We start from the raw sequence: 17069 nt of genomic DNA, 5'->3' as shown, positions 1-17069 counted from the left end.
TCAGAGATGCTAAAAAGTCATTCTTCCTGTGGTGTCCTTCTCTCATGAAGTGAGATCAATTTTGCGTTCTGAAGATTTGAGCATTCTCTGAGTAATATATTTGGAAGTAATACTGTCCTTGTTATTACAGTATAGTCTAATTTATTGAGTTTGGGTTAAAAGTGTGCAAGTTCATTCTTTTATTGCTTCTATGACATATGTCATAAAAGTTAAACTGTTTTTATATTGAGACATAAAACTGGCTTTGTAAAATGTAAAAAGTTCTTTGGTATATTTAAATTTTGCTTTTTGGCATACAAAATTCAAAATTGTCAAGCTTCCTGTCCTTTTATATTTTTAGAACTTTTAAGAAGTTAACTATCTCTTATTTGCATTTTAGAGAACTCAGTGCCCCATTCAATGCCTTGGCTAGACGTTTGCAAAGTTCAGTGAATTTCTGTGTTTCTGGTGCTTAGGGCTTGCATATTTTGGGAGACTCGCTATAGTTTGGGAGCCGTTCATATGTATACTGAACTAGCAAAGCATTTTTCTCAGATGACAAGTGCAAAAGGTGTTTTAGGAAGATCCTGAAAAGAATACTAAAAATAAAAAATATGTTACTCAAGATTTTAACGTATAATTAAAAAGCCCTGTAAAACCAGCACAAATATTTATCTTTAATACAGTAATTTACTGTGATAATTTACTTTCTTGTGGAAATTGGTGAGCTTCATCTCAAAGAACAGTTTAAAAGAAATTTCTAACTTAGGACAATTTTAATGCTTTTGAAGAATAGTAAAATTTGATTTAAACAAGAAAAACATGTTCCTTCCCTTGCACTGTATTTGATCAAGAGTTTTCAAAAAATGGCCTCCAATTCAGCTGAACTGTTTACAAGAAGCTATTTGCAAAGAAAATGTCAAAACAAAACAAAAACCCACAATGCACTGACTAAAACGATATAACTTTTAGTGTAATTGGAGTATGTGATGGAATACTGTTGCCAAAATAGATCATAAACCACATTTCAGAGTAGGTTTGTAGAATCATGGAACCGTAGAATCATTAAGGTGGGAAGAGACCTCTAAGATCATCAAGGCCAACTGTCAGCCCGTCACCACCACGACTGCTAAAGCATGTCCTCAAGTGCCACGTCTACGCGTTTTTTGAACACCTGCAGGGATGGGGACTCCACCACCTCCCTGGACAGCCTGTTCCAATGCCTGACCACTCTTTCAGTAAAGAAATTTTTCCTAATATCCAATCGAAACCTCCCCTGATGCAACTTGAGGTCATTGCCTCTTGTCCTATCGCTAGTTACTTGGCAGAAGAGACCAACACCACCTCGCTGCAACCTCCTTTCAGGTAGTTGTAGAGAGCAAAAAGGTCCCCCCTCAGCCTCCTCTTCTCCAGACTGAACAATCCCAGTTCCCTCAGCCACTCCTCATAAGACTTGTTCTCTAAACCCTTCAACAGCCTTGTTGCCCTTCTCTGGACACGCTCCAGCACCTAAATGTCCATCTTGTAGTGAGGGGCCCAAAACTGAACACAGTACTCGAGGTGCATTCTCACCAGTGCCGAGTACAGGGGCACTGTCACCTCCCTACTCCTGCTGTTCCTGACAGAAGCCAGGATGCCGTTGGCCTTCATGGCCACCTGGACAACTGCTGGCTCATGTTCAGCCGGCTGTCGACCAACACCCCAAGATCCTTTTCTGTCGGGCAGCTTTCCAGCCACTCCGCCCCAAACCTGTAGTGCTGCATGGGGTTGTTGTGACCCAAATGCTGGACCCGGCACTTGGCCTTTGGTTGTCTCCCCAAAGGATCCTGATCTAAAGCTTCAAATACACAGCTCTCTGAACTTTAACATTTAGATGCAAATATGGATGGATATGTAGAAAACTGCACAAAAAACATGAAAAAGATGAAATTTTAGTTCATCCTTGGGAAATTATAAATTATCTAGTGAAATATGTAGATAATATTACCTCAGTAAATAGAGACTTTTTCTAACTGTTCACAGTTTCAGAAGACTAGGCAGTATTTTCTAAAGTGGTTCTGATTTCTATGGGTTTTGCCACACACTCTTAACTAAAAGACTTTGCGGGAAAATGTTGCAAAAGTAAATGTCTCCACCTTCTATATTTTACTAAAATATACATTAAAACTATACTTCAAGTCAAAAACAAGAATACATTTATCCCATTCCAAATATATTTGTTGATCTTTTAGTTCTTTCTTTCTGAAATGAACTTGTATCTAGAAGTATAAAATGGTCTGTGGATTACCCCGATAGCAAATCTGTCAAATTCAAAGACACAAGAAGAGTCTGAGTAAGCTTCATTTAATGTCACATGGGGACAGAAAATAAGAATTCATTATATATTGAGTAAATGTCAGAAGTGATTAAACTAGTAATGATGGAAAGCTGAACAGAGAAATACTTTGATTATTGTAATTATGTACTAAATAGTTGATGAATTAATTCAATTTCATTGGCTCAATCCAGTGAAATTTAGGTCTTTTATCATGTATAGCAAAGTACAGGTCTGGTTACGAAAGCTGTGTAAGAACCACGTTCTGCTTCATGCTGTCTCTGTCTGATTGTCTTCAGGCCAAGGTGCTCAGGCATTCAGGGGGAATACCTGGCTGTTCAGCAGCACTGGTGAGTACAGGTAGCTACCTGGGTGTCTTGGTTCTGTTCTGTCTCTCCTGGGAGATGTTTTACCTGGAAAATTGTGTGTTCTTCAGGCATTAGGATCCCCTTGCAATATCATCTTATGCATTAACATTACAAAGCTGGAGTGAGGATAGACAATATTCCTCCTTTCAACCATTTAATTTTATGTGATTGAGTCTGTGGTAATCCATACGTTTCATTAGCAGATAGAAAGCATATCTGAAAGCTACTGGAATGAAAAACCATGTTTTCCATCCTTACTCAGCATTGATATTCAAAATTACTATATATTTCAAAATTAGTATGTAATAATTACTACTGGTACTGTAACCTACTCTGGCAGCTCAGGCTGTGCAGGTCTGTGTAGTGAATCAAAACAGTATGACTAATTCTGTGCAGTGAAGCCTAGGAAATGGTTCCCAAGCTAGGAGAGAAATTAAGGTCGAGAACAGTTAGCTGTGTGTTATTTTCTTATACATTCATTATATCATAAATTTTACCTACTTAATGAGCTGTTTCAGCAGGAAAAAAGATGTTATTTCAGAGATATTATTTTACATATTTATATTCCTATATATATAACTATATATAATTGTACATTATGTATTTTATCCGATATACAATTATATAGTTTATATGATATTTAATATATAACATATGTCAACACACAGTAAATGATGTTGCTATTTTTGTTCATAGTTTCTTTTTATATCCTCCACACTTATTATTTAGTCATTTCCTAACTTTGGGGCATTTCATTTTCTGGGTGATTTTTTCATTGTGGCTTCTTGTTAAAGTTATAGCAATATATGACTTTCAGAATTGATTTTAGATAGTTTTCAGTACAGCTTTTGTAGGAGTAATGATTTATGCTCGAAGATGTTTGTACCTAGATGGTTGATATTGTTAAACAGCAATTTTCAAAAACAGAAAATAAAAAAAAGAAACTAAAATGTGAGACAATGAATGAGAAGGAGAGACAAAAAGGGAGAAAAGGTTTTCTGTATATATCTGACAGTGAGACAGAAAGAAACAAACAAAAAAACAGAACAGCAGGCTAGAAACCTGGCTTTTGAGAAGGAAAAGCAAGCCAGTGGTAGGGAAAAGGTAAACAAATCCTATTTCCACTGAACAACTTCTGCTTTGCATTCAGGCCTCATCACACGGATCTGGAGCTCCCAGTCTACTAAAATGAGTGCTAATCCATGGAATAGATGGCATGGCTGGCTATTGCAGAGAGAAAAAAACAATCTATTTGGCCTATATCCAACTCCAGATGTCTAAAACAAAGAATATTTACCCTTGCACTCTCAGCTATTTTTTTTTCTCCTTAGTTTGTAAGTATTTTATACTTCCATCTTGGCCAACTTTCTCCTTTCCTTTCAGGCTGTCCAAAGTGTATCTCCTTACCACCACTTCAGCCTCCAGTGCCCGTTCCATGTTTCAAAAATTTCTGTGCAATTGCTTGTTCTCAGAAGAACTTCTTTCTTTATACCAAGTCTCGCACCTCTTTGGATCCCTCGGTGCGCCTTATGGTGAAAATTCACAGACAATGACTTGGGGTTTTTTTAACTTGACATGCCTTTGGACTGCTCTGAGTTAGACATTGAGATTTTGTGGTTTGTCTTACACGTTTTGTATGTGTTAAGTGCCATGTCCTGTTACAGCATAATGCAGATAAAAAGTAACACTGTGCACTTGTCATTATGCAGTCATGGGCTTCCAAGAAAAATATGATAAAGCTGCCTAATGATGACACAATGAAATAATTATTTTGTCCTTGCTTTAAGCAAAGATTTACAGGCTCTAGCAATGTATCTTTGCTTGAGGAACATCACCACCTAGCAACAAAGTATCCTCTGGTGCATCCGGACGAAAGCTATTAAGAACTGCCCTAGCAGCAGCTCTTAAAAGTTTTTCAGCCAATTTTGGAAATTTTGTTTTTCTCCTTTTGCCACTTAGCATTCAATGCCAGCTGGCATTCTGCAGAACAGAGGAAAATTGCTAGCTATTTACTCCTTGAAGCAGACTTTAAAAGGTTAGATACAGACCTTTTTTTAAAAAAAAAAGACAAAATGTTAATTTGTTCCTTTTAACACATACTATCCAGTAAGGGATAATGTGGAAGAACATGGGCGAAGCAGGATACTTTCCAGCCGTCCTCATAAAGCCAAGACAAAATATCTGCTGCCCACCCACTGACAGGGTAGAGAGCACAGCCCGTTTTTCTCTGTTGGCTATGATGTGAGACTGACAAATGCTTGTAGTGTTAAATCAGATTAAAAATTAGAATTAGTATACATTAAACAAACAAACAAAATCCAAAGAGCATATGGCCTAGAAAGATACAGGAAGAAAACAGTGAGAACAACAATCAGTTCAACAAATTCAGCAAAATGATGACTGGTGAAGAAGACATGCTTTGCCAAAGTGACAGAATTAGGTCTGTTTTGGGACTGTTCTCTAGAGGAGAGACATCTGGTATCTCACCAAATCGTTTCATGTTTTTGAAGACGTAAAACAGTAATGGGAAATGTCTTTTGACTGAAAAAGCAAGTCATGGTTATGGTCACAATTACAAAATATAAGACATTTTACATAAAAATGAGACGTCTAGCCAAAGAGAAAACATAAGCCACTACAGTAAAAATTCCAGGTCTCATTTTATAATGCTTTAGTGAGGCAAAATTAACTAAGTAGCTTTCATATTGTTGTCAGAATATTGTCAGAAGTGCTATACAGACAATGACTGAACATGAATAAAAGAAACACAGTGAAATGGCTTACTCCAAGACCTAAGTACCCTAAAATATGTTTTTACATGCATGTCATATATATTACATGCTTAAAAATATTTAAATACTACTTCAACTCTATGGATAGTTACTAAGAAGAAAAAAAAAAGGTCTCTATTTCTGAGTTGGGCTTCTATATGCAGGAATGAATACATGCAAGAAATGAAGAAAAGCTATTAAAATATGCATTGTGGAAGTCTCCTGTCAATCACTAATAATGTAAATCATCCTCTTTTCTAGTGTCCTGAATAAGTATTGTTAAATATCAACTGTGGAAAACTTTGATGCTGCAATATATTTATTTTGTGTCTTCTGTTCTTTCTACATTGAACTGCTTTAAACGATGACAGTATATGAGACTAGTGTAACTATCCGGAAGTCTGCGACCACGAGAGCCTATGGAATGCTTTTGAATGACAGGAAGATAACATGGCTTTTTTTATCATCTGCAAACCAAGAGAGAGTGTAGTACATACCCTGTTCACGTAGTACTGTGGTTCAGGTTGAAGTGGTCATAGCTTGCCAATATTTTTTTTTTCCTGGAAATCTAGAACAATTCTTGAATGACAATAGCTTATTAAATTTTTTAGTAGCTGATCAATGATCCAAACCTTTATGTGATTTTCAAAGGACACAGTGGCCATAAAAGAGGATTACATCAGTTTAGAAGTTGTGAAAACCCTACAGATGAAAGACTGGGATGCAGAATGAGACATGAACTGCAGATTCGTCATTACACATATTACAGCTGTCTACTGTGCAAAGCCTGCGTTCAGAGCCCTCACAATGATCTGTACACACAGAACCCTTTTGACACTTCCTCATTACCCAGCCCTTTTGGCAAATCTGTGTCATGCGTGTCAAAATTCAATCTAAAAAAAGATGCAAAAAAAAAAAAAATCTTTAGAGGAGTAAATAGAATGCAAAGCAAAATCAGTTAATCAAATGCTGAGGAAAGGGATGCTCAGCATTATTTTTTAAGGAAAACCAAGTTTGGCAGGGGGCAACTTGGAGCAGGTTCGCTGCAATACTATGAATTTCAGCTTTAAAGACATCTGTTTACTGACAAGACAAATTCCCTTTTAATTATAACTTAATAATGATATATGTAGCCTGCAGTTCTAGAGATCCAGTGAGTGTTCCAAGGCTATAGCCAGTAAAGAACATGGATAATAGTTTTGACATGCCACAAAATAATGAGCTATATTAACAGTCTAATCACTCTTCATCTTGCTTTTATTTCAGCCTTATTCTTGGTGCACAACACAACTAATCAATTGCATACAGATAAGCTTCTTGCTTCATTTACATGGCAGTGACAGTGCTGCTGTGATTCAAGTTTCGTCTTGAAATCCCAGTCTCTGCAGTTGGCAGCATAATTGACGTTGAAATTTACAACAAAATGCAAGGCTGGAAAGTCTACAATATATAATGTCTGCGGAACGCCAGATGGGTCCCTCCTGGAATCTTCACATATGCTTTCTATTTTTCATAGCTTAAAATGCATAGAATTCCAGGTTGCTACGTCTGAAATACCGTATTAAGCACGTTAGGGAAATTTTCCAAAGAAAATAAGGACATGCCTAAAAATTCCACCCGTAAGTGATTTTAGAAGTTGTGGTTATCATCTTACACCCTTGATTTGCACATGAAGGATGGTTTGTAGATGTCACCCTGTACAAGAGCAAAATCCTGAGTGTCTGAAAAGAGTGTCTAGAGAAATGAGTAAAGGAATTTAAAAAAAAAAGTATAAAAGTGATTATGGATGTATTGATCAAGGAGAAAATTTCATCCGGACTAGCAGCAGTGAAGTAGTCCTTACCTGTTAACTCCATACCTCTTAAAAAGTGGTTTAGCTAACTAGCACAAACAGCAAATTTTTAAAAGTAAAAATTCTTGAGAATATTTAAATTTTACTTTGCTTGAGTTTATTCTGTGGCACCCAGAGGTACGACAAACACTGGAAATATGTTGCTATACAGTCACAAAAACTGCTGTCGCCGTTTGGCAGGTTATGGCCCTGCGTCCCTCGTCTTTTACGTTCCATCCCCAAAACGCCACGCTGAAACAGCTCGCTCAGGTGGTGACCTCGGCCTGGCTGAAGTAATTCTGGTTGTGGCACGCTCAGCGACAGCACTTGGGCCACGTCAGTTGGGCCTGATGGCAGCTGGAGGCGGCACGTTACGCCGCATCTGTGCCAACACACGGCGTTCTCGCCATGTTCCAGGGGCCTCAACCTGCTTAATTTCCGCGCCCTCGGCAGAGCGTGACCGGAACGGCCTCTGCACCTCGCCGGCGGGCCTCGGGCGGGAGCCGGCCCGCCAGCTGCACGGCGCTGAGGAAAAGCAGCCGGTCCCGCCGCCGGGGCTCGGCGGACGCGGGGCGACAGGCCCCCGAGCACGGGCGGACCTCACCGCCCCCGCCGCCACCGGACCGCGCCGCCGCCGAGCCAGGCACCGGGGCGGGGCGGGGCAGCCGGCTGGCCGCCCTCCCGCTGTGGCCAATGAGCGGGCGCCGTCCCGGGGCGGCGCCATTTTGAATGTGTGAGGGCAGCAGGCTGGCGGGGCGGCAGCCAATCGGGGCAGCAGCCGGGCGGGCCACGTGGCGGCGGGCGGGGCCGCGGCGGTTGGGAGCCCGGGGAGACGGCCGCGCTCGCGCGAGGGGCTCGGCGGGAGGTGCGGACTTCGGCGCCGGGGCCTGGGGGAGAGGGCGGGTGGCTCCTGCGCGGTCGCGTCCGTGACGCCGTGGAGGAGTGGGCGGGGGGGCTGCCTGAGGCCACTGCCGGGACCCCGCGGGCGTGGGCGTGGGCGTGGGGGTGGGGCAGGCAGGGCGCGTACGGGGCGGGAGGGAGAGGCCGTGGGTGACGGAGGGCAGCGCGGTCCGTGCCGGCTGAGCGGTGCCGTTTGCTGGGGAAGCCGAGAGGGCGAAGCGCGGAAATCCCGTTTTACCCCAGAACGTCACGAGAGGCGCTTACCCTGCGGGCGCTGCGTTACGCACCGACGGGCGGCGGCGCGCGCCGTCGGCTGGGGGGGCTCGGACCCGGTGGTTGCGTCTGCGGGCAGGGGCCCGGCGTGGGGGGGAGGGGGGGGTGCCCCATGTGAGTTTTCCTGGCTGCTTTTTCGAATCGCTGTAAAGACGGAGCTGCCTAAACACTGCTATGAGGGAGCTGGATTTCTCAGTTCTGCTGCGGGCTTTGTTCCTGTCCTTGGCGCCAGCTTCTTGGTGTCTGCTTGCTTCGGTGTTGCCAGCGATGGTCAGTAACTGTCCCCTGCGTACGTTGTCACAGCCGGTCAAGGCGTCGTAGGGTGGCGTCGGACGCACCAGTTTCCACGCAGAGGAGTTCTGGTTTACCTGGCTGTTTCTCGGTTGGAAGCTGCTGTGGTCTGGTTAGTCCGGCCCTGCTCCCTTCTGCCTGCAGGTGGGTTAAACTTCAGTGCTAGGGCCAGGAGCGCCTTCTGCTGGGGGTGTGGTGCCCGGGTGTTGCAGCCAAACCCACCGCGAAAGGATGCCGCTTGAGCTCTGGGGGTGGAGGGCCGAGATGTCGCACTTCGATACATCACACGAAGTCAGTGGTGCTTTGGAACTGGTGGTCGCTTTCTGACCCTGAAGTGTTGGATTGCAATCTAGTTGTTTCTGTTCCTGTGGCTATGGCGTGGTCATTATGCAATGCTAGTAAATCAGAGCTTGAATAAAAGGGCATAGATGAACTATTATCCGAGTTTCTATTCCTATTATTACAGTTCCAGTCATCCAAATACCAAAAATGTGATTATTTTTCTTCTAAATTACATTCTTACAAATAGCTGTCCTCACGTGTTCATACATACCAAGTAATTCTTTGTCCCGTGTTCACACACAGAGTGTTTCAGGAGATCGGCTGAAGCCTTCTAGTCTTTAACAATACAGAAAAATGTTCTTGGTGTGAACAACGTTTGATATCCAATGTGGGATACTTAATGCTGTCGTGAGTAATAAATAATTAGATAAATAAATGGGTCCTCTAAATATGCTGACAAATATTCCCATTCAGACCGCAGAATTACTTATTCTTAATGGCAGTGCCGTAGCAGTATTTGGAGGGTCTGCTTGGGAGTCAGTACTGTTTTGGTGCACGGGTACTAACGTGTAACAAAACCGTACGTCTGAAAAGTGCTTTCCTAAATTACTGGGAAAAGTATAGAAGATATGCAATGGCAAAAGTATTTAGGAAAACACATTTTATTCTGTGGTATGAGAACTTAGACTTTTGATTGAAGTAGAAAGAAGCTCACAACTAGTTGTCTATGAAATAGTCATTTGTGTCCGTTGATGTTTGGTCAGGGAGTCTCCAAGGCCTTCATGAATTTGCAGACCCTGACATTACAAAATTAAATTTTAAGAGGAAAACAAGAACTTTACAGCACTTAGTGCTTGAACATTAGGCCTTTTGTGTTTTGGGTATACCTGTTTGTGTGGGAGGATAAAAAATGCGGGTTTGCTGGTTGTTTTTTTTTCACCCCGTTATTCATTCAGCCGTACTTGCACAGGTAGTGAGCATCACAAGACATCAATGTTTTAGCTGCCACATCAAAGACATGTAAATGCTGTATAATCTGCATGAATATATTCGTGTTTTGGGTATGCATGTTGAATTGAGATGGTTGCAAAATCAGTTACACATTGGAAAAAGTTTATAACTTTTTTCCCCCCACCCTCCCTTGTTTCAGAGAGACAGGCACCTAAAAGAAATGATGGAGTCAGTCAAAGTAAGAAGAGAGTGCATGCTGGACTTCTACTCACATTATGAACATCTCTGTGCTCTTCAAGGCTCTGTCCCACTGAAAGCTGTGAAGGCTAACCTGACGCAGGGTGCTCTTGATCTAATTGTAGATCGCATCAAAGCTGCCGACTGGGCACCACTTCTGAATGCTATCAGGCATAATAAGACTCTGACTTCTATTGGGATAAGAAGTTTTCATCAACATGGTCTTGGAGAATCAGGTTTGTAGTGTTGGCTGTAAAAGATAAATATGTTGATGTACGCATGTTAGAATTTGCTGCATAAAACTTTTGTGTGATTGAATACATGGGGCAAGGAATTGTAATACCTAAGGAATTCTTTCTATTTAAGAAAAGCAGCAAAAAAGCAAGGTGTGTTTATGATTGCTATTAAGTCAGTAGGGGCTGGGTTTTACTGATGTGTAATTTTTGTTGTTTACTAGGTGTTGAAAGATATAAAACTTACTTTAGAAGGAGAATTCCAGCAATTCGATCAAAAGACTTGACTGGCCAACTATGCAAAGCTGTCAAAGGCTGTCTCAGTATATCAGATGTACTAAAAAGTTTAGAACTGCAGGGCTTGCTTCTGAGGGAGAGAGATCTAATACTTTTAACAAAGGTGAGAATATATGAGTATACCAATAAATGGAAAATATGCTTAGAACATAGAGAAGTAGCAACTAAATTTTATAAATATTTGTCACAGACAAGGATGTTCCTCTTGTAAGATATCTTTGTGTTATCCATCATATGAATGATTCCACTGAGATATTTAGTATAACCTAGTCTTGCTGAACCTGTCAAAATCACATAACTTCCTTGATTCATCAAGGCTTATTAGAAAGTTCTTAGCAACATCTCTGCCATGTGTTTGGGGCATGTAACTTCTGCTTGTGACTGAAACTACTGTGCATGTACATGACAGAAGGAGAGTTTTGGGCCACCAGGGAGATGAACACAGGAATTCAGGATATATTAATGGAACACTCTCCAGTTTGTTTGTGAGTGGCATCTAGGAAAGGAGGTTGCTGCTTGTTGGCCATAGGCTACAGCTCATCCTGTGCCAAAGAAATGAACCAGCTAAACTGAGCTTTAAGGGTCACTTGTTTTGACCTTTTTCTGTTTCTTGTAGGGAGCACAAAGAGTTCTGAGCAGTTTGGGTGACTTGGTCTTTTCTCTGTTTGTTTTTTTTTTTTTTTGCTTTTCAAGCCAGTTAACAAACACTGTTTTTATTCTGCAGGGCTTGGCCACAGCTGCCTCTCTGGAGAGTGTCTCTTTAGCCCACTGTCCAATTGGAGATGGAGGATTAGAAAGTAAGTTCAGAATCAAAATTGTGTAAATATACTTCTCTCTTTTTTAGTCCTTTAAGTAGGTGAGTTTTTCAGTATTCCCATGCTTTAAATTTCTCTATAGTGATTAAAATAACAATCTTCACTTTTTTCTACATGACAACATTTAAAGACTTGAATTTCTTCATTTGATGCTAGTAAATAGCCATGCTACTTTGTAATGATGTTTATACTTTTATTTAAAACAACAGTCATAATATTGGTTTGAAGATCACTCTTTCTTGATATTTTTTATGTTTATGTAAGTAAACTGAAATGAAATGTCTTCTAGCATGTTCAGATAGTCTTTGCTAAACACTTGTGGCTAGAAATATATAATCTCTGAAGACTTTCAAAGTATTTAAAATACACTTTGTATTTCATCACTAGTTCTTTGTCAAGGCTTGTGTCTATTAAAGCTGGTTCAGCTTCTTAATATGGCAGTGAAAAATTGTGTTCTGATAATCTGGCTGTGGTGTGTGTAGATAACAGGCATGCTTTTGTTTTCTTCAGCAATCTGTCAGAGTGTAAAGAATTCAGCTTCTATCAGATATGTAAACTTCACAGGATGTAGCCTCACATGGCGAGGGGCAGAACATATAGCAAATGTATTAAAGGTAATTTGATCACCTTTCTTAGAACCAAATGTTCAAAAAAATTTAAATACATCTGACTTTTTTTTTTTTACTTTCACTTTCAGCAGCATGTGTGAATACTGAAGTATGTGAATAGTCCTGATTTTGTGACTTTGTATGCCAAAAGTAGTGTAGTGTACTGGTGTGGGATTTAAACATTGTATTTTTTGGTAAACATCAGTTAAACAAGTAATGGTTCAGACTGATGTATTTTCTTTAAATGCAGATCAGGACTGTAAATGTCTGACAGCTGTTTTGGGGAATGCTTCATTCATTGTCAAAAATTTTTAAAAATGTCCTAAATATTCTTAAGCATTCAGTAAGATTAATTGAATTTACAGTTTAGAAGCTACTAATTAAGTGATTATTAAGCTTGTAACTAGTACAAGATTCTCATTAAGGCTAACATTGGTTTGCATGACAGCACATAATTTCCTAGCGTGTATTTCCTATTCAAGATGCGTTGAAAGTGTCTGTCTGCCAAAAGAAGGTAATGAGATGCTTTGTAGCCATATTTAATAATTTGCATTTCAGATTGGATGATCAGAACAAACACAACTTAACTGTAATGTTTAAAAATTAGTTGTATTTCTTGAACTCAGAAATGGTAGAACTGTGTTTCTTTTATCAGCACTCAAGCCATTAAACATCAATTACAAACAAAGATGACTTGTGATCTTGCCATCGGTAGTGGCTTTGCCTTTGCCCTTGGTAACAGCTTCTTTGTTTGCAAAGCACCAGGCAGTGAAAAGGCACGGTGAAGCTTGGGCTGAAAGCCTGCGTTACAGGAAACCTGACCTTGACTATATGACTGGCTTGAGGCGGATTACTTTCAACTGCAACATGCTGGTTGGAGATAGAGGCGCAAGTGCCTTTGCAGACTGTCTAGGAGAGGACCTTTGGCTAAAAGGTATTGTGAAATATTGACTCTTAAGATATAGTAGTGGCAGGCACAAAACTTAAAATTGTCAGTTATAGCAAATGTAGCCAGAAGAGTAACTCGCTATTTAGCTATGAAAGACTAATCTTTTTCAAAATAAATTTCTCTTCCTCTTTTGAATTGTCAAAGTGTCTGAACTCTATTCTGTCATCTAGTATTGTCATCTAGTATTTTGGAGAAGTAGTTTGTTCTACAGTATATCTGTACAAAGTGATGAATAGTGGTGGAGTAAGTCATAGCGTTCTCTCATGGAATCAAATACTTACTTGTTGAAATTGTTTTATAGTCTGAGCCAGGCGTACAGGTAACATGCATACTGATGGAAGAGGATCAGATTAGAAAATACTTAAGCAGACTGGACATACAGAAATCTGTAGGCCCTGATGGGATGCATCTGTAAGTGCTGAGGGAGCTGGCTGATGTCATTTTGAGGCCACTCTCAATAATCTTTGAAGGATCATGGTGACTGGGAGGGGTGCCTGAGGACTGGAGGATAGCAAATGTCTCTCCTGTCTTCCAGAAGGCTGGAAAGAAGGACCCAGGGAACTACAGGCCAGTCAGGCTTACTTGGATCCCTAGGAAGATCGGGATGTGCTGCCATCAGAGGGACCTCAGCAGCCTGGAGAAATGGGCTGGTGGGTACCTCATGAAGTTTAGCAAAAGGAAGTGCGAAGTCCTGCACCTGGTCAGGAATAATCCCATGCACCAGAACATGCTGGGGGCTGTGTGTCTTGAAAGCAGCTTTGCAGAAATGGTCCTGCAGGTCCTGGTGGACAACAAGCTGACCATGCGCTAGCAAAGTGTCTGTGTGGCAAAGAAGGGTAATGGTATCTTGGGCTGCAAAGACTTGCAAGCAGGTTGAGGGAGGTGATTCTTCCCCTCTGCTCAGCGCTGGTGAGGCCAGACCTGGGCTCCCCCTGTACAGGAGAGAGCTGGAGCTACTGGAGAGAGTCCAATGACAGGTGACTAGGATGATTAGGGGTCTAGAGCAATTCTGATTTCAGCAAAGGCTGAGGGAGCTCGGACTGTTCAGCCTGCAGAAGAGAAGGCTCAGAGCAGATCTCATCAAGGCATGCAAATATCTGAAGGGAGGCTGTAAAGAAGACGGAGCCAGGTGCTTTTTAGTGGTGCCTGAAGACAGAGCAAGAGGAAGTGGGCACAGACTGGAACACTGGAGGTTCCTTCTGAACACCAGGAAACACTTTCTTACTGTGAGGGTGACCTGAGCTCTGGCATAGGTTGCCCACGGTGTTTGTAGAGTCTTCATCCTTGTAGGTCTTTAAGAGCAGTCTGGAAACGGTATGGGGCAACTGGCTTTAAGTGAGCCTGCTTGAGCAGGGGAGTTCGGCAAGATGACCTCCAGAGGTCCCTTCCAACCGCAACCAGTGTGTGATACTGTGCCTGCACAACATGACATAAATGCCAAAGCCATAATAATACTATTTCATGGCAACCATGTAACTTACTGATGTGTGCAAGCAATGAGCTTGTAGAAGCATTGACTCAGACTTTTTAGACAGAAGTTTTGTTTGTACATAGGATATTACCTGGGGCAGCTGAATTAACCGGTGCCTGGGAATAGTATATCTACTAGGAATTCCCAAGAACAGTGACTTAACTGTGATTTTTATATTCCTTTCTTTGCAGTTGTTTAGTAGTTATTTCTTAATTTTGATCTATAATACTGATTTAAATTTCTAGTTTTCTTCTCTGAAAGTAGTATTCTGGTTTTTACACATGGCTGTTACCATTATGTCTTTTTTCTCATGCTTCATGTTCTGTGAAATGGAGGTTTTCAGCAGGTGTGGATTAATTGTATTAGATATTGACTACAGGTTATGCCATTGACTATTTTTTTTTTACCTCCTTAAACATTTTAGCACTTGATTTGCAGCAGTGTGGAATATCCAATGAAGGAGCAAGGTCATTATTAGATGCTCTTCAAACTAATACAACATTAGTGGTACTTGACATAAGAAAAAATCCATTAATTGGTATGTATCTCTACCTGTGTCCTCTTTGTGGTGTTTTGTTTTGTTGGTTTTTTTTTTTCCCCCTCAGTAACTTTGCGGGGGAAGAATAAACCACTTTTAAGGAAAAAACCTGCAACAGTATTTTGCTAAACATTCTTAAAATGGGAGGAGGGGTCAGGGTAGGTGATGTGTACTGCTTATTTAGTGACCTGTTTGTTTGCATAAATACTTGTGTCATACAGGAAATTCTTAATAAGATATCTTTATTCATTCTAGATCACGTTATGATGAAAAACATTATTGAAAGAGTTCTCATGAATGGAAGTAGTGCTAATTCGGAGGTGGGTGTTAGGCATTTTGGAGTGATTTTGGGGGTTTCTTTGTGTCTGCCATTGTTTTTTTGTTTTTGTTTTGTTTGTTTTTTTTTTAAACGACAACTTTTTTCAGAATGAAGCTAAACCAGTTATTCTAGTTATAAACAGAAGTCTGACTCTAAAGCCATTTAAAAAAAACCCCAGAAAATCAGTATGAAGGGAAAAACTAAAAACACTAGCAGCAACATGATATTGTATTGGGCATTTTGTATGATTTCTTATGTAATTTAAGATGTAACCTGTTAATAAACCCAGGATATCCGTTTAATGAAAATAAAAATGGAAATGTGTGCATATAACTGGCCATTACTGTAGAATGTTAAGTAAATATTGCTGCTGGATTGCTGGAAGGCTTTCTACTACGTATGTCTTTCTTGTTAAAATGGTAATAATAACTTTTTATGAAAAAGTAAAGGAAAGCACAATTTAAAATTTAATTTATTTTGAAACTTATTTTTTGTCAATAATGTATCTAGTAAAGATTTTTTTTAAAGTTACTCAAGACTATCTTTTCTGATGCTAACCATCTAAGAAACCAGAGTTTAGTTGAAGTACAGTACCCCTTGCCATCTTGATCTGATAGTCCACAGAGAGTTTACAGTAACACATATGATCTGAATATCTGGACCATTGATGATTAGATATACTGTTTAAATACTGAAATACACAGAAATTGTATTCACTTCCCAAAGGAGAGAGCAAAGAAAGAAGTACTCTTGTTCTTGCTTTCATGGAGCTGCAACAGTCCCAGTTCTTGTTCTGGAACTTTTTGCTCTTTTGGTTTTGAAAAGGCTTAAAAGTCAGAGCTATGGATCTGTAGGGAGTATCTAATAAACGGAGAATTTTGTGAGTAGAAGTCCTTGAGGATTAATTAATACAGTTGCCCACTTCTATCTCTTAAAGACTTTTTGGGAGAAATTGAGGTTGGTTGTGAAGGAGTACTCTTTCTCCTTGGCAGATGCAATGAGCACCTGCAAAACATTGCAGTGATCCCATGAAAATAGCATCTGCCTAGAGATGCTCAAGATGATTGGAAAGTTGAAACGTGAAAAGAAGCAACTCTCTGGGGAACCTCCCATGTACTGAGAGATCACTCAAGGCATTTGTTTCATATTCATCCAGGTGGTGCAGTATCTTAAGTCTCATTGGCAATACTAGTAATTCTTCATACCTTCTTGACATTACAGATGAAAAAGGACTGACCACCAGCTTGCTAAGTAACTTTGCTTCTTCCACAAATAAAAACACCCTAGATCCTTTATTTTGTAAGCAATTTGAATAGGCTGTTGTAAATAATATTTGTTGTTTATCATGGGAACAGTGCAGGCACCCAAAAAGGGATGAACAACCTGTTTAGCAAGATGGATGCAAACATTTGATGTTGAGGTTGATATTCTTCTGAAACAGAAACATTTACTACCCTAAATCTAGGATTTACAATTGGTTTTGAGCTCAGGTGCAGAAGCCTGGATATTATGAAGAGAAAAACAGTTGAGTTTCTTTGACGTGGTGTCTTGACATGCTGTATATTGAGAGTCAGTAATGTGGGGTTTTGGTTTGTTTGTGTGTGGGTGTTGGTGGTGTGTTGTTTTGTGGAGTTTTTTTGTT

At 40.4% G+C, this 17069-nt stretch overlaps 1 protein-coding gene across 10 annotated transcripts in view; it reads left to right on the top strand.

The window, feature by feature from the left end:
• Positions 1-17069, top strand: part of CEP78 (centrosomal protein 78) — a 64568-nt gene that overhangs the window by 29181 nt on the left and 18318 nt on the right. For 6 of the 10 annotated variants that reach the window (XM_075410776.1, XM_075410770.1, XM_075410771.1 and 3 more), the window contains 7 exons: positions 10160-10433; positions 10655-10830; positions 11452-11524; positions 12053-12156; positions 12910-13084; positions 14995-15108; positions 15364-15428. In XM_075410776.1, the coding sequence (XP_075266891.1) occupies positions 10181-10433; positions 10655-10830; positions 11452-11524; positions 12053-12156; positions 12910-13084; positions 14995-15108; positions 15364-15428 (960 nt within the window). In that variant the 5' untranslated portion in view covers positions 10160-10180. Of the gene's footprint in view, positions 1-2592; positions 2644-3811; positions 3996-8069; positions 8129-8739; positions 8872-9312; positions 9418-10159; positions 10434-10654; positions 10831-11451; positions 11525-12052; positions 12157-12909; positions 13085-14994; positions 15109-15363; positions 15429-17069 lie in introns of those variants that run through there. The other 4 variants (XM_075410775.1, XM_075410773.1, XM_075410774.1 and 1 more) reach the window with 4 other exon arrangements.

This window comes from Opisthocomus hoazin, chromosome Z (assembly GCF_030867145.1).
Source record: "Opisthocomus hoazin isolate bOpiHoa1 chromosome Z, bOpiHoa1.hap1, whole genome shotgun sequence".
NCBI lineage: Eukaryota > Metazoa > Chordata > Aves > Opisthocomiformes > Opisthocomidae > Opisthocomus > Opisthocomus hoazin.
Note: the sequence above shows the minus strand (reverse complement) of the source record. Positions and strands in the feature narration are given on the sequence as shown.